General features: G+C 38.4%; 1 protein-coding gene and 1 pseudogene across 4 annotated transcripts in view; one reads left to right on the plus strand and one right to left on the minus strand.

Moving 5' to 3' along the window:
• NTRK2 (neurotrophic receptor tyrosine kinase 2) overlaps positions 1–25207 on the plus strand; it is a 414935-nt gene that overhangs the window by 76443 nt on the left and 313285 nt on the right. For all 4 annotated transcript variants that reach the window (XM_020966953.2, XM_020966954.2, XM_020966955.2 and 1 more), the window contains exons 6-8: positions 4911–5047; positions 5594–5726; positions 9521–9826. In XM_020966953.2, the coding sequence (XP_020822612.1) occupies positions 4911–5047; positions 5594–5726; positions 9521–9826 (576 nt within the window). The remainder of the gene's footprint in view (positions 1–4910; positions 5048–5593; positions 5727–9520; positions 9827–25207) is intronic.
• Positions 2461–3989, minus strand: LOC110194541 (SAP30-binding protein pseudogene; annotated as a pseudogene).

A 25207-nucleotide genomic window follows, 5' to 3' on the forward strand; every position in this document is an offset into this window, starting at 1 on the left:
AGAAAAGCTAGGTTTGAAGCATAAAAAATGAATGTTTCATTTTCTGCACTTGTAGGAAATGACTTGCTTTCTTTTGCAAATGAACTTGTTCACTTGGGGTACAAGCACCCTAAATATCTTTCCTTTTGGGTGCTGATGCAACTTTATTCATGATATAAATGAATGGATCCACAAAGAAAAGTGTGAATGAAAAAAGCATTCCTTAAGTGCTTACTGTATGCCAAATCCATGCTAAGTTCTTGATATACAAATAGAAAAATGAGAGAGTCCTTGCTCTTAAGGAGCTCACATTCTTTTTTTTTAAAAATTTTTTGGTGAGGCATTTGGGGTTAAGTGACTTGCCAAGAGTCACATAGCTAGGGAGTATTATGGGTCTGAGGGCAGATTTGAACTCCCGTCCTCCTGAATCTAGGGCTGATGCTCTATTCACTGTGCCACCTGGCTGCCCCTAGAACTCGAATTCTAATTGGGGGAGACAACACAGTAAAAGATTTTTGTTGTAAGGCAGATAGAAGTACAAAGGGTATAGCTGCAGGGCAGATCATGAGTCTCAGGGGTCCTTAGGTCCTAGAAGCAGATGACTATGTGGCCTGGCCAATGGACAGTCCTGGTGGTTCTTCCTACCAGAAGCCTTATAGCGGGTGATTCCCTGTTTATTCAAGCAGTATGAATGGTTTTTTCTGACTTGCTGCTATGAGGAAGGGGGAGTGGACCCAAGGAAAAGAGTACATCAGGGACTTTAGTTTCCCTCGCATAATGATGGGAATCGAGAGGTCTGATTTCATCCAAGAAGCACAAAAGGGAAGGGAGCTTTGGCAGGAAGGTTGAGGGGTAGGTAAGGCCTCCTGTGTATCTGCTCCTTCTAGGTGCTGTACCAGATATGTTAAATGGTTAAGATCAGGCCTCTTCCTTGTAATATCTGTCCTCATCTCTTCTCTTCTTCTTGTAGTATTTGACATACCTGATCTTCTGAAAGAATCTCTTCTCTGGGGTTTTTGTGACACTGAAATCTCCAGGTTTTCTTCCTTCTTAACTTTAGCCCACTCTCCAGTTTCTTTTCTTCAATTACTATCTGAGCCTTCCACTCAACCATAGAGTTCCCCTAAAGTTTTACTCTGAGCCCTCTTCTTTTCTCTCTCTATTCCTTCTCTCTTAGTGATCTCATTCATCATCTCCCATGCATTCAGCTATCATCTCTATTAAAGGCATTACCATTCTTCCAGGCTCCCAGATGTACAACCTTGGTGTTGTCCTTGACCCTTCACTTTCCCTCAGCCCACATATCCTGAAATAGTTACCAAATCTTATTTTTACCTCTCTTGCATCTCTCACATATGACTTCACAGTACTCACATAACCACTACCTCAGTTCAGGTCCTCATTGCATCTTGCCTGGACTACTCTAATAGCCACCTAATAAGACTCCTAGCCTTCAGTATTTCCCTTCCCAGATATTGTCCTCAAGCTGCCAAAATGATCTTCCTAAAGCACAAGTCTGACCGTGTCATTTCCCTGTTTGAGAACCCCCATTGGCTCCCTCTTACCTGTAAGGTAAAATGCAAACTCCCTGACTGGGCTTTTAAATCCCTTCATAATCTGACTCTGGTACTTTTCAAGATAAATGAAAATTACTCTCTTTCGTGCATCCTCCTTTCCAAGCAAAGTGGCTTTCTTGCTGTTCTTCAGACTTGGTATTTTATTTTCCATCTCTGTTCCTTTACATAGATAGCTTCCTTCGCCCCTGGCCCTGCCCCTCCAACCTCCTCTGCAGAATATTTTCTAGTTTCCTTTAAAGTTCAGCTCACCTGCCACCTTATAGGGGAATCCATTTCTGATTCTCCTATTTGTTAGAGTACTCTCCCTCTTGCTTAAATTATCATGTATAGAATGATCTATTTACCTACCCAATAGAATGTAAGCCCCTTGCAGCCAGGCGCTATTTTATCATTGTGGCCCCAGTGCCTTGTGCATAGTAGATGTTTAATAAATGCTTGTTGGATTGGATTAGACATGTGTCACATCAAATCTTTCTCTTTTAGTAGAATCTGGTATGGAAATGCAAAATAAAAGATGGTGTATGATTAATATTTCTGAAAAATATCTTGAAACTAAAAGCATATTCAGTATTAGTAATCTCCAGTCATCCAAGATTTGGAAACCCTTTAGATGTGGAAGGGTTTCTTTTTTAATATTGATATAGCACTTTTAATAGAGCAATGGATGACAAATTAACATGGCTATAAGCAGTCTCTAATACCCTAATTGGTAACAAGGGTCTTTCTGGGTGACTAGGCTATGGATTCTCTCATTAGTACTAGAAAGAGAATGTTTTGTCAGGGATGGTAAGACAGAAACCCGTCTCTTGTTGATGGAAAGCTCTTTGGAAAGCCTTTGTCCAGTGAGTGCATGGGGTACCATGTCCAAGGGGCATTCCACATCTTGGAGTCATAATCTTGGCATGGTCCTGCAGTAGCATTTTCTGTCCCTCAACAGGAAGCATGTCTAACCAAGTTTATCATTGCTTGGATTTTGTCATAATGGTGCCTATAGCTGAGATGACTGTGGTCTTGGAGCCACTAGCACTGATTGTCACCATGACAATAGGAGGGTATGGCAGGGTAGCTATGGTGGTAAAGTTGGTAGGCTGTGCTACTGTTGTCAGTGAATTAGCAGAATCCCACTTACTTTTTCTGTGGTGGTATTGGTTATGGTGCCCTTCTTGCTGCCTGTCACAAACTCAATTTTTGTTCTCTCTTTGTTAGCTTTTTCCAACTTGTCCATTTCAATCTTCTGTGCTTTAGCTAGTGTCTCATAGGAGGAGTCCTCAGACCATCCATGGGGGTCAAATATATCCTTGGGATAATTGGTGCTAAGCTCATCAATTGAACAATACTGGATAAGCTTCTCATAGAAGCTGGACTTTCAAAATTCCTTCTTCTTTTGGATAATGTAGTCCATATCCACTTCTTCCACTGTCTTTGGCTCATACAATTTCTGTATCTTTTCCTGGAGGTGATTTGAACATCTGCCAGGAGGCTCTAGGGGATTTTTAAGCTCATTAGGAGACATGTTCCTGACTCTCTCAGAGAAGGAAGCAACTAGCTCTTGGGGATCTCTCTTTTCCAGTTCTGAAAATTCCTTTAGGTCATCAGCCTCAGGTTTTTCAGTCTCTGGATAATCATCTTCCAGTTGTCTGCTGTTTTCTTCATCTTCTTCCTCATGACTATCTTTATGTTCCTTAAGTTGAGAAAAATCATCACCTCCATAGGCTTCAGACACTAAGCCACCTTTTTTGTCTGCTGCTGTGGTGCTGCCAGCCACTTCCACTCCAGCCTCACTGTCCAACTCAGGATCGAGTCCACAGTGAAAAGCCAGCGATAACAGAACATTCTTCCAGCCACCTTCCTCCTGGCGCCAGCACTCCCAGATGACTGTCGTTGGGACTTGGCTCTCCTATTTCAAGGAAGTGTGCCCTTCCAGCCAGAAGTCCAAGGACACCGTCACTTCCTCCCTCCTTGACCTTTTGTCTCTGACAAGGAGCCAATCAAAAAAAGTGAACTCCTTCCCGATCCTGTCACTAGCTTCCCCAACATTACTTGTAAAAGGAAGAGAACTCTCATTAAATGTTTTATTTTAGAACCATAGAATCGTGGAATATCTAAGCTGGAAGAGATGTAGTCAAATGCTCTCACTTTTCAGATGAAGGAATTCAACCCCCATAAATTTATTCTAAAGAACCTCAGGATTTTAATATTCTTGAAAAAAAATACAGGAGAAAGGAGAAGGGAAGAGACATGCAATTTAATCAACATATATTTTATTAGTGAATATTAGTATGAGGCACAGATAAGCAAAATGTATTATTCTGTAACAGTCTTTACAAGCACTTTGTAAAGTGTTGTTGTGAAAAGGTATATTCAGAAACTAAGACAGACTTCAGCTGGGGGATGGCCGACTGAATTATGATATATGATGTAAGGAAATATCATTGCACTTCAAGAAATGATGAAGGAGAAAGATTCTGAGAAACATGGAAGGACTTTTATGAACTGATGCAGAGTGAAGTGAACAGAACCCAGAGAGCAATTTATAGAATGACTAGAACATTGTAAAGGAAAACAGTGAAAAAGGAAAACAATATCCAGCTGTGCATCCAGAAGACTTATGATGAATGACGCTTCTCACCTCCTGGCAGAGAGAATATGGTCTGATTAGGTGTAGAATAAAACATATTTTCAAATGTGACCAACATGTGGTGGTATTTTGTGTGACTGTACTTACTTGTTACAAGAGAGACCTACTTCTTTCTTTCTTTCTTTCTTTCTTTCTTTCTTTCTTTCTTTCTTTCTTTCTTGCTTTCTTTCTTTCTTTCTTTCTTGCTTTCTTTCTTTTTTTTGGAGAGGGAGGCTTTTAGAAAGACAGTGGGGAAATGGGGATAGTAATTCTAAAAAAAATGAAGGAAAGAAGTAAAAAAGCATCAATATAAAAAATAGAAGGGAACAGAATGGAATTTAGAAAGGAACATAGATAATCAGGGCAGTATTGGAACTACCATGCTAAATTTGAAATGTACAAAAGAAGTTGTTTGTAATGGAGATTCATGGCTTCAGTTGTAGTACTTCTCTCCCCCAACCCCCATACTTTGTCTTGGGAAACATTAGTGTTTGTTGATGTTGGTCAAATTTATAATAACAAAAAGAGAAAATTTTAAAAATTATGGCAGAGTAATTTTTGTCCATATTAAATCTATAACACTCTTGGACTTGGCTCCTTTTTGTATTTCAACATAAATATCAATGATTGGTTTCAAAGGGCTGGATAATTCATTGGAGTGTTTATTCTATTGCTTTTGTTTCCCCATAGCATTCCACTATTTAAGTATGTGACTGTTTTTCCTTCTTGTTCTATAGTTGTGCCATCAGCAAATCTCATCACGCCCAATCTCACAGTTGAGGAAGGGAAGTCCATCACATTATTTTGTAACACATCAGGACATCCAGCTCCTGATGTATCCTGGGAAGTTGGTAATCTGGTTTCCAAACATATGGTAAGGTTTATATTCAGCTGTGTAATAATTCAGACACATGATATTTCTACTTGAGATAGTATTAAACCCGTTGATCATCATTTAATATTTTCCAGAATACAAATAGAAATGGAAAGTGAGTTTTGACTTACATTTATTTTCCATCTGTTTTTAATCAAGAAAGACCAGTGCAGATTGTGTGGTACAAGCAGATTTGCATTTTAGTTTACATACACCCCATAGATGGCAAAGTCTATATATCCACAGGGAGGTCATGGTGACAACGTAAGTCAGGTGAGTGGAACTCCTTGTAGTCTTTTTCCTTGGAAAAAGGTAAGTGGCAAATAAAGGAGCATTTTAGCTGTACCACCTGTGAATGTGACATCTGGAAAGGTGAAAGTAACTCTTTTATGCCTTACTTTATGACCCTGAGCTAGGTTCAGGCAGGGAAGCTTTTGGAACTTTCTTTTTTCTTGCTTTTACAAGGTGAAGAAACACAAAATCATTTCACTTTGGGATTTCTAACAATTGGTTTTTGTTGTTGTTGTTCTGTTTATTTGTTTGTAGAATGAAACAAGCAAGGCATCAGCCTCCTTAAAGATAACTAACATTTCATCTGATGACAGTGGAAAACAAATCTCTTGTGTGGCAGAAAACATAGTAGGAGAGGCGCAAGATACTGTCAACCTCACGGTGCATTGTACGTAAATAGACGTGCATACATTTTCAATAACAGATAACCTTGGCCAAAACTCCCTTTACTGTTTTGGCTCTCAGGTTGTTAATCAATGATTTGTTGTCCAGTATGTTAGCAAAACCTACAAAATTTGTGGCGTGCACATAACTGAAGTTACTGGTTTCCTTTACTTCCATTCCTTTTTGATGTCTCTCTTTTATTGGTTTCTGTTACTTGGTCGAATCCTCTTTAAAGTATCTTTTGATTCCTTTTTTCCCTTCTCTTGGACTTTTTTGTACTCTTGGACTTGTCCTATTGTTTTTGTTCTTTTTAGTATATATTTTTGAGTCTGTTGGCCTCATTTTGTTGATACAATCTATGATTTGAATCCAGATAATCAAATTGCTAAAAAAAAATCAAGGTTTCCATGATATCAATAAACGGGTTAATATCTGGGAATATTTTTAGGCAATTGTGTGTGTGTGTGTGTGTGTGTGTGTGTGTGTGTGTGTGTGTGTATGTTTATGATACAATGAATACCCATTAATTTGAAATTGGATTGGTTAGGGTATAGGTATAGGTCTCAAGGGTTTGCTGGAGCCAGCTACAGTTAACTCATGAGAGGCTACTATTAAATTTTTAGTGTGAGCGTTTGCACGTTGGAAATTTGCAAATGCTACAAATCAAGGCTTGATTTGTTGTTTTGTTATTGTCTAGACTTAAGAAAGTTATAGAGAAAATGTTGATAATGCAGACTCAACTTAAAAATGTGTCTTGCATACATTTTTTTTCAGAAAGCTGGTTGTTAAACACTTACCAGTACACTCCTGTCTTACCCAATAAGAAAAAAGGTTTTTTTCTATGGAATATTTTTCAAAATTTCTGTATCTTTATTAAATTATTATGTATTTTTGAATGAAGATATCATTTATCTTAATAGATAAAATAAGGTTATTTAAAAATAACATTTTTATATCCTACATGATGTGTCATAAAGATGAAAGTCCCAAGTTATGCTACCCTTTTTTGAACATTTTACTTTTTTTCTTCAAAGTTATTTGCTTTGTTCAAATTATTTCAAGTTCTGAGTTAGTAGGGAGTAATAATGATGTTTTTAGTTACATTTGGATATTGATTATTCACATATATACACATTAATTGTGTATATGTACATATGTGTATGTATGTTATCATATTTGTGTAGACACTTAGCCATAGCTGGCATTTCCATGCTGGATAATAAATATCAAGCTTTGGTTCTCTGACAACCAGTATTGCTACCATGCTCAGCCAGTAATGAACTCATTGTTTATTTTTATGGGAGCATTCACAAACATTTTTTGAATTTGATTGAATCTGAAGCCAGTCTTATCCATGACCATGTGAAGAGAACTCTTCACCTTCAGTTCTGTTAGTCAGGTTTCCTGAAAATACAGCTAATCATTCAGTACTCTCTCGGCATGGTGGTAGAAGTGGTTCGTACTGGAATAAGAGCAGATTTGTGGAAGGTAAAGCACTGCTCTCAATCTTCTTTGTGGAAGGTGGTTTTTGATAGCCAGTTTTTGGCACTGACCCATAATTTCGTTTTTGCAGGTGAATTGCGTATGATGGAAAAGATATGGTCCTAAAGTATTGAGATTAAATGATTTTTTTTCAAATAGAGTAATATTCCTAAAGCTTATTGGAAAAAATTGTTTTAAGGAAAGATATGGCAAATCATTCTGTAAGCTGAAGAACTACTTTGAAAAAATGAATAATTGCCCTTTAATTGATCTATTTTATAAGGGCACATTCTTGCCAATGGATTTTCTTAAAATGAGATGCACAATTTCTGAGTTTAAAACTTCAGCAAACATGGTTAGTTCTGGTGACTGGAGTTTTTGCCTGGCTAGCAAAAGTAATTGGCCTCTTCTTCAATGTTTATGTGGTGTTATATTCTATGAAAAGTTGCCTGGACTGAAATATGTAGGCATTATTGAATGGTGAGTTCTTCAGTGAGTAACTCATGCTTTAGTTAAGATTCTGTTAGCATCGTTTGCCCATTATTACTAGGGATTAGGACAGGAGTTTTTAGCTATTTTTTGTATCCTGAGACCCTTTGGCAGTCTGGTAAGCCTATAGACCCCTTCTCGGAATAATGTTTTCAAATGAATAAAACACATAGTATTATCACGGTAACTAATTATATTGAAATAAAGAGGTAATTGTTTTCCCATCTAAGTGCATGGACCCCCTGAAATCTAACCATGGATCAAGGCACTCCAGGTTAAGAACTACTGGCTTAGGATTTAGGTAGAGTAAGAAGAACATGAGGACTCATTTCAGATGATAACCTTCACATCCTCGCACCTCCACTTTAGAGGTCCGTTAGTCTCTATGTCAAACTTTGGACTTCTGAGTATGACTTATTTTTGAAATTTAACATGTTTAAGGTATAAGTATATATGTGCATAAATATGTACATGTGTGTAGATGAATATATGCATATACACATGCATACCTGAGTGTATGTATATGCAGACATAGTTACAGGAAATAGAACGATGAGTAGAAAGACCACTGGACCAGAAGGCAGATGAATGCCAGTCCTTGGCTCTGCCACTAGTTGTGTGACCTTGGGTGAGTCACTTAAGATTTTATGGGGCCATACTGTTAAATAAGGGCAAGAAACTTGGATTTTCAGGAGTCATCTGAGAATGCTTGTCTTATTTTTTTCCTAGACTAGTTTATTATCAGACTTGAAATAACCTATAATCATTTTGCCAGGATCTAGAGATGAATATAGACATTTAGAAAATAAGATTATTGTCATTTTACCTCTGGGATTCCAACATGAATCTATAACTTATGCAAATGACATGCTGGCTTTAAATGACCAACCATTTTTGCTAGTGTGATATATCAACTTCTTATACTTCATAATCAGAGTAAGCATGAGCAGCCACTCCCTCCCCCCATATAATCATTTGTATTTAGTCTTATCTTCTCAAAACTTCATAAGAGCTAGAACTATTTTTCATTTATCATGTTATCTCCCATGGTGCCTAGAATAGTGCCTTGTGCACAGTAGGTGCTCGGTAAACATCTGTTAAAGAAGTGAATGAATGCCATTGTCCTTTCTAGTGTTCTGTTTGATTCAATAAATGCTTATTAAGCACCTACTTTGTGCCAGGCACTTAGCTTGCTCTGAGTATACAAAGACAAAAGAAATACTCCCTGATGTCTAGGACCTTGAAGTCCACTGTGTGTAGTCCATAATGCCATGCTGTTTTCTGTAACTATACTTATAGAGTGTGTGTGTTTGAGTATATGTGTAACAGTCTTCTTAGACTTTGTGCAGAATTTCCAGTGCTTTCCTTCCTACTTCTGTTCATGGCAGAACTTCCAAGAAATAATTTCTTTCAGTATTTTGGTGCTCACTATCTTGACTAGATCCAGGTAACATTGAGGGGAGTGTAAATCATAAATAAAAAGAAATGTCAGTCAAACCTCTCCCAGGTTCTAAATTCCCTTTGCAATCTCTCCAGGCTTAGTTCTCTTTTAATATGAGTTCATGGGGTGGGAGGATAGGAGAAGACTGATGGAGACAATGTGTGGGTTTGCGAGTGGAGTAAAAAGGATTCTTTCTGTAACTTGTTTGAGGAAATCTAACCCAAATTTGATGGTGATGCAATAAAAATTTGGTGGTTTCCAAAATTACTAGTAAATTACACACTCTATTCTAATAATTAATGAGAAAATTCCCCCAGCATGAGCACAAAAGGGGGAGGATATTTCCAGGGCTTTTGGTGCTATTAACTCTCTCTCTTTCAATTTAGTTGCACCAACTATCACATTTCTCGAATCTCCAACCTCAGACCACCACTGGTGCATTCCATTCACTGTGAAAGGAAACCCCAAACCGACGCTGCAGTGGTTCTATCAAGGGGCCATTCTGAATGAGTCTAAGTACATCTGTACTAAAATACATGTTACCAATCACACCGAATACCATGGCTGCCTTCAGCTGGATAATCCTACTCACATGAACAATGGTGTCTACACCTTAATGGCCAAGAATGAGTATGGCAAAGATGAGAAGTGGGTCCAGGCTCACTTCATGGGCCGTCCTGGAATTGATGATGGTGAGTGTGACGCCTTTGTGACTGTGGACAGATTCAGATTCCTAATAGTGAGTGCATTCTGTTGTAAGAAGGAAAGGATAGTTGGATTGGATTAAGTAATTTGTGAGTTTTTTTGCAGCTCCAGGGGAAACTTCATTAAATACATGAATCAGATGAACCTTCTTTGGGTGAATTAAAAAGTAGGTAGGGTGCATTATCTAGCCTCTTAGGTATTGTAGGGGAGCAATTCATTCTTAAAAATGGTTGAACAGATACTCAGGCTGCAGCCATTTCATTAGTAAATAAGGAACTGGCTTGGCTACCCTACTTGACAGGAATTTGTGTGTAGGTCATTATACCATCAGGTGGAGGACATGAAATTGAGTAGCTTTTCAGGGAGTGATATAGACAATATCGTGGAGCACCTGGCAAAATTTCAGGGTACAACCTATGTCCAGCAGTGGGTAATGCATTGTCTCTGTTCCCTTCTACTTCATGTGTTATCATAGAAAGAGAGACTTAAGTCAACAGAGTGAAGTATTGAGGCATTTGTAAAAATACAGAAGCATAAGGATGTGGAAAAAGAAGTTCAAGCAAGTGGACCATTTAACAGCCATCTGAGAAATATCCATTTAGTCAAAGTAGGGCAGAAGTGAATGGGAAACTTGGGTGATATGAGGCAGAGACCTCATATCATAGTAGTTGCACATAATGTTATATGTACAAATGTGGTTTGCTATAAATAAATGTAAATGTGAAAATATAAGTTTATAAAACAGATAAATCAGAGGGTTATCATTCTTAGTACAAAAGGATTTTTTGCATCACTGCAAAATACAATACAATGCTCCTTTAAATAATAAGTTTCCTTTCTACACAAATTCATTTGTTCAACAAATCCTTTATCAACACCTCCTATGTGCAGGACACGATTCTAGGTTTTGTGTTGAATATAAAGACAAATAAGATGTTATCATTACCCTCATGAAGCTCACAGTCCAGTACGACAAATAATACCTGAACATAAATAACTATAATACAGAGGAGAATACCATGAGACATAAATAAGAGAAATACAGAATGCTATGATAGTTCAAAGAAAAGAGAGGTTCTTTCTGGCTGGAGGTATTAGGGAAGGTTTTTTTGGAGGAAGGGGCATTTGAATTAGAACTCAGTGATGAACAGGTTTGGATCGGTAAAGATGGTATAGGAGTAAGGGAATTTGAAGAAGAATGCAACCAAAGCATGAAAAGTGTGGGGCCATATTCAGGGTAAGTAAGTGTAGTCCAATTTAACTGAAGCATGGGGGCTGTTGATGGGTACATAGTAGAATGTACAAGAAAGGTAATTTGGAGCCAGATCATAAAAGGTCTTGAATGCCAGTTCAGTTCAGCTCAATAAATATTTATGAAGGTGCTGTTGATGTGCAGAGCATTATACTCCAAAGTTAGACAGATGCAAAGTTTAGAGAGGACATGATTCTGTCTTCATGAAACTTACAGCTAGAACTTTATTCTATAAGCAATGGGTTTATAAGAGGGAGTAGTGACACGAACAGAACTGTACTTTAGGGAGTTAAATCTGGCAGTAACATATAGGATGGATTGGAGCTCAGACAGTCAAGGGTGAATGAAGAATTATTAATGTATCATTCATATGTGAAATAATGGGACCCTGACCTAAGCTGTGACACTGAGAATCTGGAGGAGGAGACACATGCAAAAGATTCTGCTGAGTCAGAATCAGTAGGACTTAGTGACATAATGGATAAGTTGGGAGGTGGAAAGAGGGAGGAGTTAAAGGTGTTTCTGAAATTTTGAGCTTGAGTGCTTTTAAGGGTATTGGTGCCATTAACTGCTTCTAGAAATGGCAGTATGATGAACCATTTTTTGAGGGAAGATGAATTTGCTTTTGTACATGTTGGATTTGAGATGTCACTGAGATGGAAATATCTAATTGGAAATTGGAATTGTGCATCTGGAGCTCAGGAGAGAGACCAGAGCTGGAGATAGGTCCTCCTAGATATTACAATTGAAACGAAAGGAGTGGATATGATCTCAGGGGAAAGAGTGCAGCCAAAGAATAATCTAAGGAAAAAACCCCCTTAAATTTAAGGGGTGAGAAGAGGAAGGGAAACTAGAGATGGAGAATGAGAAGAGGTCAGAGAGGCAGGAGAAGAAACAGGAAAATGCACAACCATGGAACATGGAATGAATTTATGACAGAGCACTAAGCTAAGCACAGGGGCTTCAAATGGAAAAGCAGAGACTGTTCTCAAAGAGTTCCCATTCTCAGTGGGGGAGGTGATATGTATAGGAAGTTTTAGCTTCAAGTCAGACAGAAAGGTATCATAGGAATGCATCATCTCTTGTGTCATTTCCAATGAAAACCACATCTCTTGTGATGTTGAACTATTTGATAATGTCAAGCACTGTGGTGGCCAGAATCTTTTCTTCAGGGTTTTCAGTGAGGCTGTAGCAACTGTAGAAGCATATCTACAGTGGGAGTTGTGGGAGAAGAGATTTTCATGAAGGGAGGACTATTTAGCCTGTCAGATAGTGTAGAGAGGTCAAGGAGGATGAGAACAGAGTGAACCATATTGGATTTAGTGAGTTTGCGGGACTTGTTTCAATAAAGTGAGGAGCACAAAAAAAAACCAGAAAAGAAAAGGCTCTTACAATGGTGGTGAAACGGGGGAGCGTGAGAGGGAATGAGGGAATCTTATTCTCATAGGATTTGGCTTAAGGAGGGAAGAACATACACATTCAGTTGGGTATGGAAATCTGTCTTACCCTACAGGAAAATAGGGGGAGAAGGGGACAAGAGAGTAGGGGGATGATAGAGAGGAGGGCAGACTGGGAAAGGGGGCAATCAGAAGGAAATACTTCTGAAGAGGGACAGGGTCAAAAGAAAGAATAGAGGGCAGGAGGATAGGATTAAGGGAAACAGAGTTAGTTTTGCACAACATGTCTACTATGGAAGTGTTTTGCATAACTGCACATGTACAACCTATATTGAGTTGTTTGCCTTTTCAATGAGGGTGGATGGGGAGGAAGGAAGAGAGAAAATTTGAAACCTAAAGTTTTAAAAACATATGTTTAAAAAAATGTTTTCACATGCTACTGGGAAATAAGAAATACAGGAGATGGGGTATAGAAGTCTATCCTGCCCTACAGGAAAATAGAAGGGGAAGGGGATAAGAGAAGGGGGGAGAGATAGAAGAGAGAACAGACTAGGGGAAAGGATATTCAGAATGCATGCCATCTTGGGGTGGAGTGAGGGGGGAGATGGGGTGAACATTTGGAACTCAAAAACTTGTGGAAGTGAATGTTGAAAAGTAAAAATAAATAAATTTATATTAAAAAAAGAAAAGAGAAAAAAGAGAAAGCAAATAAAGTGAGGAGGATGTGAAAACCAGGTTACAGGGGGTTATAAGAGAAAAATGGGGATTTCTCTAACTAGGAGGGTGGTAAGGGGAAGGAGAGAGGATAGTAGTTTGAGTGGATAGTAAGACTTGAGGAAAATCTTGAAAGAACGGTTTATTCCCTACCCCACCCCCATTTAGAGGATACAGCATATTTTTGAATAGAGAAGAAAGAACCAGTGGAGGGGTAAAATCAAGGGTCTCAAGACAGGAGGGATAATTGATGGAATAAGATCATAGCAGAGTTCTGAAGGTCTGGGGGATTTAAAGGTTTGGGATGATGAGAATGATCCTTTTCCTCCTCCCCCTCCTCCTTTTCCTCCTTTTCCTCCTCCTTCTCCTAACTAGCATTTGTAAAGTTTGCAAAGCTCTTTACATATGCTATCTTATTTGATAACATGTATTACAAGTAAAAGGAATGCCTTAGTAGAGTCATTTAAAATGTCTTGATTTACAGCAATTCTTTTTACACATAACTTTATTCATCCATCCATTCATTTATTTTTAACATAACTTCTCAGGAACACAGCTATTGCACAAAGCAAGGTACATCTGTATTTATTTCTCAGATACTACAGGCAGTTGTCTTTTCCATTAAATCTCTCTCTTAAGTGAGTTTGGCTGGATAACTGCTTTTACAATAGTAAATCTCCTGCTGACTGTTTTTTCTTCTATGTTTTGGGGAACACATTTAGAACTAAATCCCAGGGTTTTTATTTATAGCCATTTCCTGTTTGAAGATTTGGGGAGTGAGACTTATGTGAAGGTTATGGTATTGGGGTTAAAAAAAATCCCAAAACACTAGTGAGGTGGTTTTTTTTTTGGTATGATTTTCTAAGGAGTGAGCCAATGATTGAGATAAAGATGATACAATCCTCTTCAGAATATAATTAAGCTGTAAAGTCCAGTGTACGATGAAATAGCAATTTCACAAGTATTACTTTTTAAAGTTTCTTTGCAGCATTTGTCATATTTGTATCCCAAGGTACTCCCATATTTATATCCCAATTTCATTGCTAATCTATCTAATCCTAATCTACCTAATAATAGACATTGCTTTTTCTTCTGCAAAATGGCTATTAGTTTCTCAGGCTTCTCTTTAGAAAATAATTTCAATCGTAAACATTTGATAGCCTTATCCTCTTCTCTTTGTTCTTTTATTCCTTTTGTTTGTTTTTTTCTTGTTACATTGGGACCCAACGATGAGGAGGAGGAAGAGAAGGAGAATAAGGATGAGAGGTTGAGGATAAGGATGATAATAGCTAGCATTTATTTAGTTAAGGTTGTTATAGACCAGCTCTCAGCTATAGTCAAGATCATGGTACTATCTGGGTAGCTGTATACTCAAATTCACATGTGTGACACATGACTTAAAAGCAAATACTTTTAATTTTAAAAAGTGGCAAGGTCATAGCAAATTGGATCAAGTTTTAAACACTATGAAGATCCATTCCCAAATGGCTGCCATCCTCAGTTGTCTCCCTAGAGTGCTAGTTGACCTGCACCCTTCTGTCTCCTTGCCATTGTGGGACAGGGCCAGATCTATTCACTTATTTCCAGGTGTCAGATTGCTTTCATCATTTCCATTTTAGCACAGGTGCAGAATAGGAAGCTCTGGGTTCTAGCACTGGGTTCTAGGCATAGCATCTAAAAGACCACCGGAACCCTAAGCTTATCTCTGTCCTTTTCACCCCAGCACCTTTGCTATTTCTCATGTTTACTCCATGTAGCTGCTATGGTGTGGCTTTTATCTCTCTTCCAGGTCTATATCAGCTGTCTTAGTCTCTACTAAGGTAGCCCAGGAGTTTTGCTTTCCAGAGCATCATCCAGTGAGCAGCAGCTCCACCATTGTTGGAACTGTGAGCAAAATGAATCTATGAGGGAGAGCAGTCATTGAAGGCAGTAGACATTGTCATCCCTATTACATCAAGTCTTTGAAAGATAGAAAATCTGTGGAAGTTTGGTAGGACCTCTCTCATCTGTGAGCTCAGTATAATAGCTATACCAAAACAGAAACTAAAAATAAGCCCAAGGTTGCTGTTTGCTTAAATACATAAACTAGTACTGTGTTACAGCCACAACCTAGAGGTGAATTAGGGACTGAACCCAGTCCCCTTTGAATGGCCTGTTATGATACAAGCTGCTTGTGTGCAGAGGCCATTAACTGATTGACAAAATCTCTCTACAAGTTTATATAAGGTCCATATACACAAGTTATATTTCCCAAAATTATTTCTCTTCTCTCCATTCATTCCATTTCCTTTCTTCCTTTCTTTTTTCCTCTCTTTTCCTTCCTTTCTTCCCTCCCTCCCTCCTTACTTTTTCCTTCCTTCCTTCTTTTCTTCTCTTATGAAATATCTTCCTGATATTTTAAAATTAAAATCAAATATTTGTCCTTACATTTAATTCAGTAGTTCTTGTGAACTGGAGGATCATTCTAAATCCCAAATACTGAATGAGGACATATTTTACCTAAGCCCACATCCAGCCTTATGTTTCTTTCTATACGTAGTTGATGGAATTAAACACTAGCTCTCACATTCACTGGGGTGAGATCTCCACATTCAACTAGAAACTTCCTCCTTCCTGATGCTCACCTCTGCTCATGCACCAGAGATTGAAATGAAGGAAAAGCAATAGCAACAACAAAACCCAAAAAACCGAAACTGGTACCAAGTGAAAGTGGGTTTCTTGTATTAGTCACCAACAAATGTTTATTATGTAACAGAAGTGCTCCAGATACAAAGAAAGGCAGAGGCCCTGCCCTCATTGAGTTTATAATTGAATTATATTAGGGCAAATATAATTCTACATAGTCTTTTATAAGCCTACAGTATGAGATAATCAGAAAAGATAGCTAATGCTCTGTCTCAGATTTGTAGAGAGAGAATTCTAGCCAATGACCTGTTGGCCCACAGGGAGCCATTCATAAAACAAAAGCAGAATTTATTTCTTGGCTCAAAGCCAAAAAAGACAAAGGGCTTGGCATTTAGGTAGGTCCTTTTTAGAGCAAGAGTTCTTACCCTTTTTGGGGGACATTTACCCCTTTTGGTTGTCTGGTGAAACCTACACTTTGCAGAATAATATTTTTAATTTCATAAAATAAAATACTTAGGATTACCAAAGAAATCAATTACATTGAAAATATAAAAATCAATTGCATGGCCCCCAGGTTAAAAACTCCAATTTTGGAGCTTTTTAATGCAAAGTCCTGAGTGTCTTAGGCCATGTCATACGCCTTAGCCACAGTCCTAATTCTGAAGGACTTAATTCTGCCATTTGGAGCTCTGCTGAAGGAACTTCAGATTCTGTGGCATTAGCAGGACCCCAGAGATCAAGCCACTTTCTTACTCATCTGGTCTTTGTTGCAGGTCTGGGCTATTGACCAGTAATGGGAAGGAAAAGCTTTTTCTTAGCTCCTGAATTGAACATAGCAGATTCTAAGTTTAGATACTGAACTCTGCTCTTGTGGGCTTTCTGTTCTGTTTATAACAACAGAATACAACTTTCTGCCTCATATGAAAGCTGGAGAGAACTGTTGGCTCTCTCTTGGATTCTGGGATTTTGAAAGACAAGCTAAAATCTCTCACTTGAGTGGTCTGCCGTCCATATCCATCATCCATCCTGGAGTTTGTGCCATAATGAAGAATGAAGCTAAAAACCTGTAGGGAGAGGCCAAATAGAAATGGGTGGAAAGTTGAAGAAATAGGCCAAGAATTACTCATTAGCTCTAATCTTAATAATAAAATAGGACACTAGAGTATGCATAGCAAGGAGCAATTGTTGAAGAAGTTTCATGTTTTTTCAAGATGTATCCCCAGATGCACTGGGGACCTGGTTTTGAATCCCACATCTACCACTTCCTACTTACGTGATTTTGCACAAGTTATTTTTCTCATCTGTAAAATGAGGATAATGATACCTACCCTACCAACCTCACAAGGAAAACACTTTGCAAACTTAGAGTCCTATATAAATGGGAGCTACTATTATTCAGCCTTTTTAGCAGTGTGGGGAGGGTGGGTGGGTTGAGGAAAGGTTGATGTTTTAGGCTTGGGACTATAATATAGATTAAATGAATATATTAATAAAAATTCAGTCTTCTCCACCCCCTTCAAATGTTTAACTGGTCAAGAAATTTTCACTCAGTATTCTCCACACTTATCAGTGTCTTGACCAGGTTGTATCTGATAGGAAGAAAATCTGTAGCCTGAATGAGTTCAGCATTAATGCTGTGGGGCCTATTTTCAAATTCTGGTGTTTTTTTGTTTTTGTTTTGTTTTTTAGGCTGGCCTAATTTTTTCCCCACAGTTCCAGGATCTGTAAGCTGGTAGTAACGTACTTGATTGATATCATCCGTTGTGAGCACTTCCATTTCAGTGGTGGGAATAAGCAGTTAATTAAAGTAGACCTGGTTCCAGTTTAGTTGGAGCTGGGGTGGGGCATTGTGATAGATTTCTCTCCTCTTTGAGGACCTCAAAGCATTCCAGCTGTTGATAGGTTAGGAGGAGCTATAGTAGTCTGTTATTCAGTAGAAGAGGAGGTCCTTAGTTTTCTGAAGATTATATGAGTAGTTTTGATCAACCTAAATCCTATTCTCAGGAACAAAAGACAAACAGGAGAGATGAGATATACGTACATACTCTTGCTCAGGGCACAGTTGATACTACAAAATCAGTAGTTAAAATTTTTTTGAAGTCTGAGCCCTCTAGATATTATCATTGCCAAGCATTCCTACTTTCCAATTTCTTTCTTTTTTTTTAATTTTTATTGATTGCTTTCATTTTTACATCACCTGTAGTTCCCAATATATGCCTCTCTTTCCCTCCCAGAGTTTTTCAATTCCAGATAACAAAGAATTTTTTAAAAAGAGGGAAAAAATCTGAGTTTATTAAACTAACCAATTATCCACCATGTCTGCCATTCTTTGTAGTGTTTCTTACACATTTCCTTTCTTAATTAAAATTTTTCAATGAACAAGTATTTATTTTCTTGCCTGCCTACCTGTATACCACCCCTCTCAAACCCAAATACGCACAGTTAAGTAAAACAAATTCCCACATTGTCCATGTCCAAGAATGTATGCCTTGCTCTGCATATTGAGTTCATTGCCTCTGTGTCTGGAGGTGGGTAGCATTCTTTATCATCTCCTTTTTCAATTTACCTCTTGTAGGACGTAGACTCAGAGCTGGAAGGGATCTGTTTTTTTTTTTTTGGAAGGGATCTTAGAAGATATCTAGTCCAACCCCACAATTTTGCAGATGAGGAGCTGAGGCTAAGGGTGGTTAAGTGACTCATCCAGGATCACATGGCTAGTAAGTGTCTCAGTTAGGTTTTGAACCCAGGACTTCCTGACGCCAAATTTGCTCTCCCCTCACAATAGCCATTTGATGATCTGTAAGTTACCTGTTCAGCTTTGGGTGGGTTACCAGCCCAGCACTGTTTACCTGATCATTGCCTTGGTCTGCTTGATTCACTATGCTCTGTTGCCTCTCAGGGGCTTGTTCAATCACTCGGTTGTGCCACCTTATGGGGTTTGCTTAGCACTCTCACAAGGCAGTGTGGTGCAACTTGGAGTCAAGGACTTAAGTTTAAATCCCATCTCTGTTACTTACTGCCTCCATGACCTTGGGTGTGTCATTTAATCATTCTAGGTCTCAGTTTCCTCATTTGTAAAATGGGAAATTTGTACAAGATGACCTATTTCTAAATCTTTCCACTACTTATAGTCAGTTAGGTCAGTCCCATTTAATTAGCACCTTCTGTGTACAGAGAGCATTCTACCACCTGAAGTGTCAAGGAGTTCTAATTCAGAGGGAATAGAAAACATTACCTACCCTTCAAAAATCTTGTAATCTTATTAGGAAAGGAGAGGAGCAGGGAGCAGGATGATTATAAATCTAATCTTAAGAAATAAATGAGAATAAATGTAAAACTTTTGCAAAGACTTGAAATAAGTCTCAGTCTAAGATTATTCCCTGAAGGGTCTCTCATATTGTGAAGGTTTCATGGAACAAAAAAGCATCTTTACTTTTTAGATCTTCTTTTGCCATTAATGAGGGGTAAAGTTTCTTTCTTTCTTTTTTTTTTAATGTTATGCTGTTAAATAAGTATCAAAAAACAAAGAAACCCCAAACTCATCATAGAAGGTAAACATGTCTGCTGGAGAGTTTCTCAGCCTGGATTCCAAAAGCTAGTGAACCCACTAGACTAGAGGTCAGAAGAAGTGAGTACCTAAACTGAAAGGTAAAGAAGTTTATTAGCACTGATAATAGTCTCCTCCTCCCCAATCCTTGCAAAGATTCAGTGTGTTTACCTTTTCAGACCCTTTTACTGCACATAGCCAATCAGCAGCATCCTGTGACAGGTAAGTGAAGCTTACATAACCAATAGTTGTTAGGTTCCCATATTTGGAAGAGTTATTACTGGAATCAACAGCACCTCCCAGATCTGATGGTCACAGAGATATTGGGGGAAAAAAAGTGGAAACATTTTCAGGTTGCAGTGGATTTTTTGGGTGGATTAGGGGGCCTTGTCAGCATATCATCCTCAAAATAGAGGTCCTAAATTATGTACAACCTTTATAGCATAGTGCTGCCCTCTCTCCACAAGAGCCATTTGATGATTTGCCCAGCATCGCTTAACTGAGCATTGCCTTGGCCTTATCTCACTGAGAGGATGAGAATGTGCAAGTCTGACTTTGCCCTATAGCCACTGATGAGGAAGGAAAATAAAGAGCATATCCATAGAGAAGGAAGGAGCTGGAGTGGGTCCCCTGGAGGTTTCACTCCTTCTACCTAAGCAGCTAACACAGAGCCATACTTTGGGCTACAGAGAAAGACTGAAGCTAATTTTGCATGTCTGGGTTCTGGTGACCAGCTACTTTCTTACCCCAAGAAGGAATAGCCATTTAATAGCTAGAGTTGAAAGAGCAAAGCTCTTGGCTTGTAATTACTCTACACCCACAAGCCAGAGAAACTCATCCTGGGCATTTGAGAATGTGACTATTAGCAAAATTTTTTTGTGTTATTGAGAAAATGCCATGTTGGAAATGATCTCATCATATTGAAGAACAAATTCATTGACTTCACAAACCTTCTGTTTCTGTTGATTATCTTTCTGCTTTGACTTGACTCATTGCCAGAACTTGTTAGATGCCAATCAAGACGACATCATTGCCCCAGAGCTGTTCGTTGAATTTTAAATATAACTGAGGATATTATGGGGAGGGGGAGAGGGAAGAGGAGTGAGAGATGAAAGGAAGAGGGGAAGAGGCAGAGGGGAAGAGATGAGGGAGACAGAGAAAGGAGAGTAAAAGGGAAGAGAAAGGAAGAAAGGAGAGACAGAGAGAGAGAGAGACAGACAGACAGACAGACAGAGAGACAGAGACAGAGAGAGAGAGGGAGGGAGGGGGAGAGAGAGAGAGAGAATTTGTGTACATACATGCACAGGGTAAAGGTGCCTTAGGCAGGTGAAAGCAAGAATGTATGTATTGAATTCCTTAAGCTGAATTCTTCCGTTTGTGGACTCTAAGTAGTAGATGGCAGGTAGAAAATGCAGCTGAAGGTACAAAAGAGCTTGGGCTATTCAAGGTCTCTTCTAAGGTTGTGATGTATCTCATTTAGCTTACGGGCAAAAAATTTTTTAAAAAACTTGTCCGGGATGAAATTGATCCAAGGTGTAGCTACAGTTGGAATTTAATCCTACATATGTTAAAAGCATTTTGGTGAACATGAAACTGTGCATAACTATTGACTGGAGAATATAGTTAGTGAGATTGTTCATATCTCTTTGAAGTAAAAATTAATGGATATGATGAGCATCAGATTTAGACTCTGTGAGATTGTCAAGGGAAATATGACAGGCTCCTCTGGTCAAATGGTGCTGGCTGTGCCATTTCTTGAAGGTCAAAAGTTTCCATAGAAATGAACAGGAGGATGATTTACAGGTAAACTAAAAGACTTCAGGACTTAAACCATCTAAATAGGGTGCCCATACTAATGTATCATTATTGAGGCATTACATTTTCTAGCCTTGAATAAATTAGGGTGGATATCTGTCACATTTATTAAGGTAGAATCAAAGGACACAGGTTCAGATCCCACTTTTCAAACTTGCTACCTTTGTAACCTTGGACAAGTCATTTAATCTCGCTGACACTCTATTTCCTTATCTGCAAAATGAATGGTGTTAAAGTAAATTATCTCTGAGGTTCCTTCTAGCTGCAAATCTATGACCTTGTGATCTTTTGGGGCGTGAAATGGTGCAGTGGATAGAATGCAAGGCCTGGAGTCAGGAAGACCTGAGTTCAAATCTGGCTTCAGATATTTAGTTACTAGCTATGTGATCCTGGGCAAGTTACTTAACTCTATTTGCCTCAGTTTTCTCATCTGTAAAATGAGCTGGAGAAAGAAATGGCAAACTACTCCAGTATCTTTGCCAAGAAAACCCCAAATGGGGTCACAAAGAGTCCAACATGACTGCAATGACTCAACAAAAACAACAATGATCCTTTGAGTAGTATTGTAAACATATTAAAATAAATGGGAGGTAGTATGACTTTTGTTTTCTATTTGTTCCCTAACAGTAGTGTCTTTTTGCAAACTGTTTGCATATCAGCAAGAAAAAAAAACCCTACAAATGTCAGGAAACATTCTCCTCTATACTTCCCTTTCTCTACCCTCAAAATGTAGGGTACAGACTTCTTGAGGGCAGAGACTGGCTTTCAGTTCATCTTTGTATCCATAGAGTCCAGTACGGTGCCCAACACATGGCAGGTACTTAATGAATGCTTCTTGAATTGGATTATGTTAGAAGATATTTTATTAAGGTAATAATGTAGCCCTTTGGATAGATCAGTGCTAACTGTTATCATTTGTATTTGATCCTGAAGAGCAAAGTCAGTGCATGTAGTCCTAAGAAGCTAAGTTTATTCATTCAACAAACATTTTAAAAGAAGCCAATTGATTCAATAATATATGTAAAGTATTTTGCAAACCCCAAAGCACTGTACAAAATTAGTTATTATTGTTATTCCTGTCCATAGAGATTCACTATTTCCATTCAGTTTAGTTATAATTTATGATGGGCTTGTTATTGTCAAGACCGTATGGCATCTTGCATGGAGAACCAGCCTTAGAGTCATCAGAGGACTTTGGTACCTAATGGCTCTGGCATCCCGGATAACCTGTGTCCTGAGCAACTCATTCAGACTGCGTCGCTAGAGGAAGCTTCCTTATTAGTAGTTTTCTAGACAGAAGAAATCTCTAGACAGATAGGATCAAGTCACTGTGCTAGGTGCTGAAGGCTATTTTGAGTATAAGAGGTAGTAGGGGATAGAGCAATGGACCCATCCCAGACACTTATTGGCTCTATGACCCTGGACAAGTCTTCAATTCTCCGTGCCACAGATTCCTCATCTGTTAAATGAGGGACTGGATTTATTTGCCTCCAAGGGCCCTTTTGGCTCTAAATCTGTGATCCTATGAAATACCAAAGTTAGATTAAACACAGTCCTTGCTTTCATAGAGTTTATAGTTGACACAGACAAATATAATACACAATTTAGCACGATTGCCTTAAAGATTTATGAAGAAAATGGTGTGATAATGGAAAGGATAGTCCTTTTCAGTTCTCTCAAATGTCAACGTTTTCCCAAATATGGGGATTGTGAAAATGTAAAGCTTACCTACTGTCTCTTTCAGGCTTTTTGCCAGCTCTTGTTTCATGACACCAAAGCAAGATGTGTGTCACAGGAGAAAACAGCCAGTTCAGTCTGCATCTCTGCTTTAAATACCTGAGTGTGTCCTAAAGAGTATGGTTAGGAGTTAGATTTATAATAATTATGATAATTAAGATTTATACTTAAATAGCTTTTTGCGTCCCAGGAGCACTAATGTTAATTAATTATGCTTCAGAAAGCTCCTGTGAAGTTGGCAAAGAGAATGCTATTATTTTATCTGTCTTTTGGAAGAATCACTTGATGTAGGAAAAGTTAATTGACTCTCCCAGTGCTACAAAGCAAGCAAGTGGTGGAAGTGTGCATGAAACCCAGGTGGCCTGAACCTCCAGTTCTGGTGTTTAATCTTCTACTAAGAGAAGCTTCTACTGAGGAAGGGAGGAGGCAGCATAGTGAAAATGAGGGGAAGCCTCCAAGCCAGGAAATTCTACCTAGGAGGAATAATGGCTTTTGAAAGCTGGGCAAGGTTCATAGCATCTTTCTAAGGCAACTTTCTAAGATTCATTTGTGGAGCAGGTGCTGATTGAGGTTGGCAGAGAGAATGCCAATGTCAGTGAAATCGCATTTCTGTTATGAGACAGGGACAGAGTGCCATACAGAGACAGAGACAGAGAAACAGAGACAGAGATAGAGACAGAGAGACAGAGAGACAGAGACAGAAAGAGAAGGAGGAGGAGGAGGAGGAGGGGAAGGAGAAGAGGAGAAGGAGGAAAGACAAAAAGCTAGATTATAGAATCATGGATTTAGAGATAAGAAGAGATCTTAGAGGTCATATAGTTCAACTCTCCAATGTTACAGAGATAGAAAACTTCAGGAACATTTTTCATAGAGCAATGAAGGGATAGTTGAAAAGAACAATTCATTGTTGATTTATTGTTGTGTTGTTTTATCATATGGGTTTTTGAAAAGTTTTCTTTTTAAATTCTACTAAACAAAATCTGAATTGAAATGAAAGAGTTTTTTTGCAGTACACTAAGAGCATAAAGAAGAAAACAGATGTTTCTTTTAATTATACATTGTTTGGGCTGTTATTTATACCTTGGCAATAGAATGGAAAATACATCCCTCTGTAATGCCGTCTCTCTTCCAAAAATATTATTTTTTCATCCTAAAAGTATGTTTTTCTTTTAAATCCAGGAGTTTTCCAGGCATAGGCTTTATTCTTAAGATATAGAAGAAATTGAGAGACTTTGGCTAGGACGATAAAAAGAGCTAAAGTAAATAGTACTGTGGATTTCTTAAAATCCCCATATCAGTTATTTAGTTTGGAATTAAGATGATGATGGCTGCACCCTAGGTTTTGTTGTATCCCTTACACATAGTGGTGCTTAATTAATGTTCTGTTAAATTAAATCAAGTTGAATTTAGGACTGAGCTGTGGGTGCCTCAGCTTTAGGGATAGAGATTAGATTTGGACCTGTGTTTTCATGGATGTCAGAAACTCCCACTGAAGAAGATTCTCTGCCAAAGCAAGTCGGCATCTTCTCTACAACTTATAGTATTAAGGAAATGCCTAAAGCAAGGAGATATTAAGTGATTTGCCTAGGGTCAGACAGCCCATATGTGTTATAAGCATGTCAGTAGCCTAAATGTCCAAGAGGCCTGGTGGAGATGAGAAACGACATAATTTAGGGTGCCAGTGAAAGTTATTTCTTCTTTCACTTGGAGTTCTCAGGATAGCTACGTGTGCCTGAATCCTGCCTTCCTCCTCCACCAGTGCTAAATATTAGTTCTTCCACTGGAAAATCAAGAATAAGCTATGAAGCCAGTCATGTAACAGTCTGAACTGAATCATTCTTTTCAGAAAATAGAAAATTGGCCATCAGAAAAAGTACCTTACATATTATATTAATATTATCTATTTGTATTATTTGTATATGTAAATAAAAATATTTATAGTTTATGTTATAATACATAATCATACTTTGGCAATAAAAATAATTGCTTAACGAGAGGGTGGCTTCTACATTTATAACCTGTATATTACCTCTTTCTTGAATTTTTGGATGATTTTCAATGTGCCTTCAGTGGGGAAGTAGAACTACCAAATTTCCATATTTCCTTCCACAGGAACATGGTTCAAAGCTGCCACTTACTAGTAGTAAGACTGAGTCAAGTCACTTAATCTCTGTGCCTCAGCTCTGTCACCTGTAAAGTGTGACAGTTGGTCTAGTCGAACTCTGAGGTCCCTTCCAGCCCTAAGTCTATCATCCTACTCTTTACATGAATCTTTCGAGTT

The sequence above is a fragment of the Phascolarctos cinereus genome, unplaced genomic scaffold, assembly GCF_003287225.1.
Source record: "Phascolarctos cinereus isolate Bilbo 61053 unplaced genomic scaffold, phaCin_HiC Scaffold_4;HRSCAF=312, whole genome shotgun sequence".
NCBI lineage: Eukaryota > Metazoa > Chordata > Mammalia > Diprotodontia > Phascolarctidae > Phascolarctos > Phascolarctos cinereus.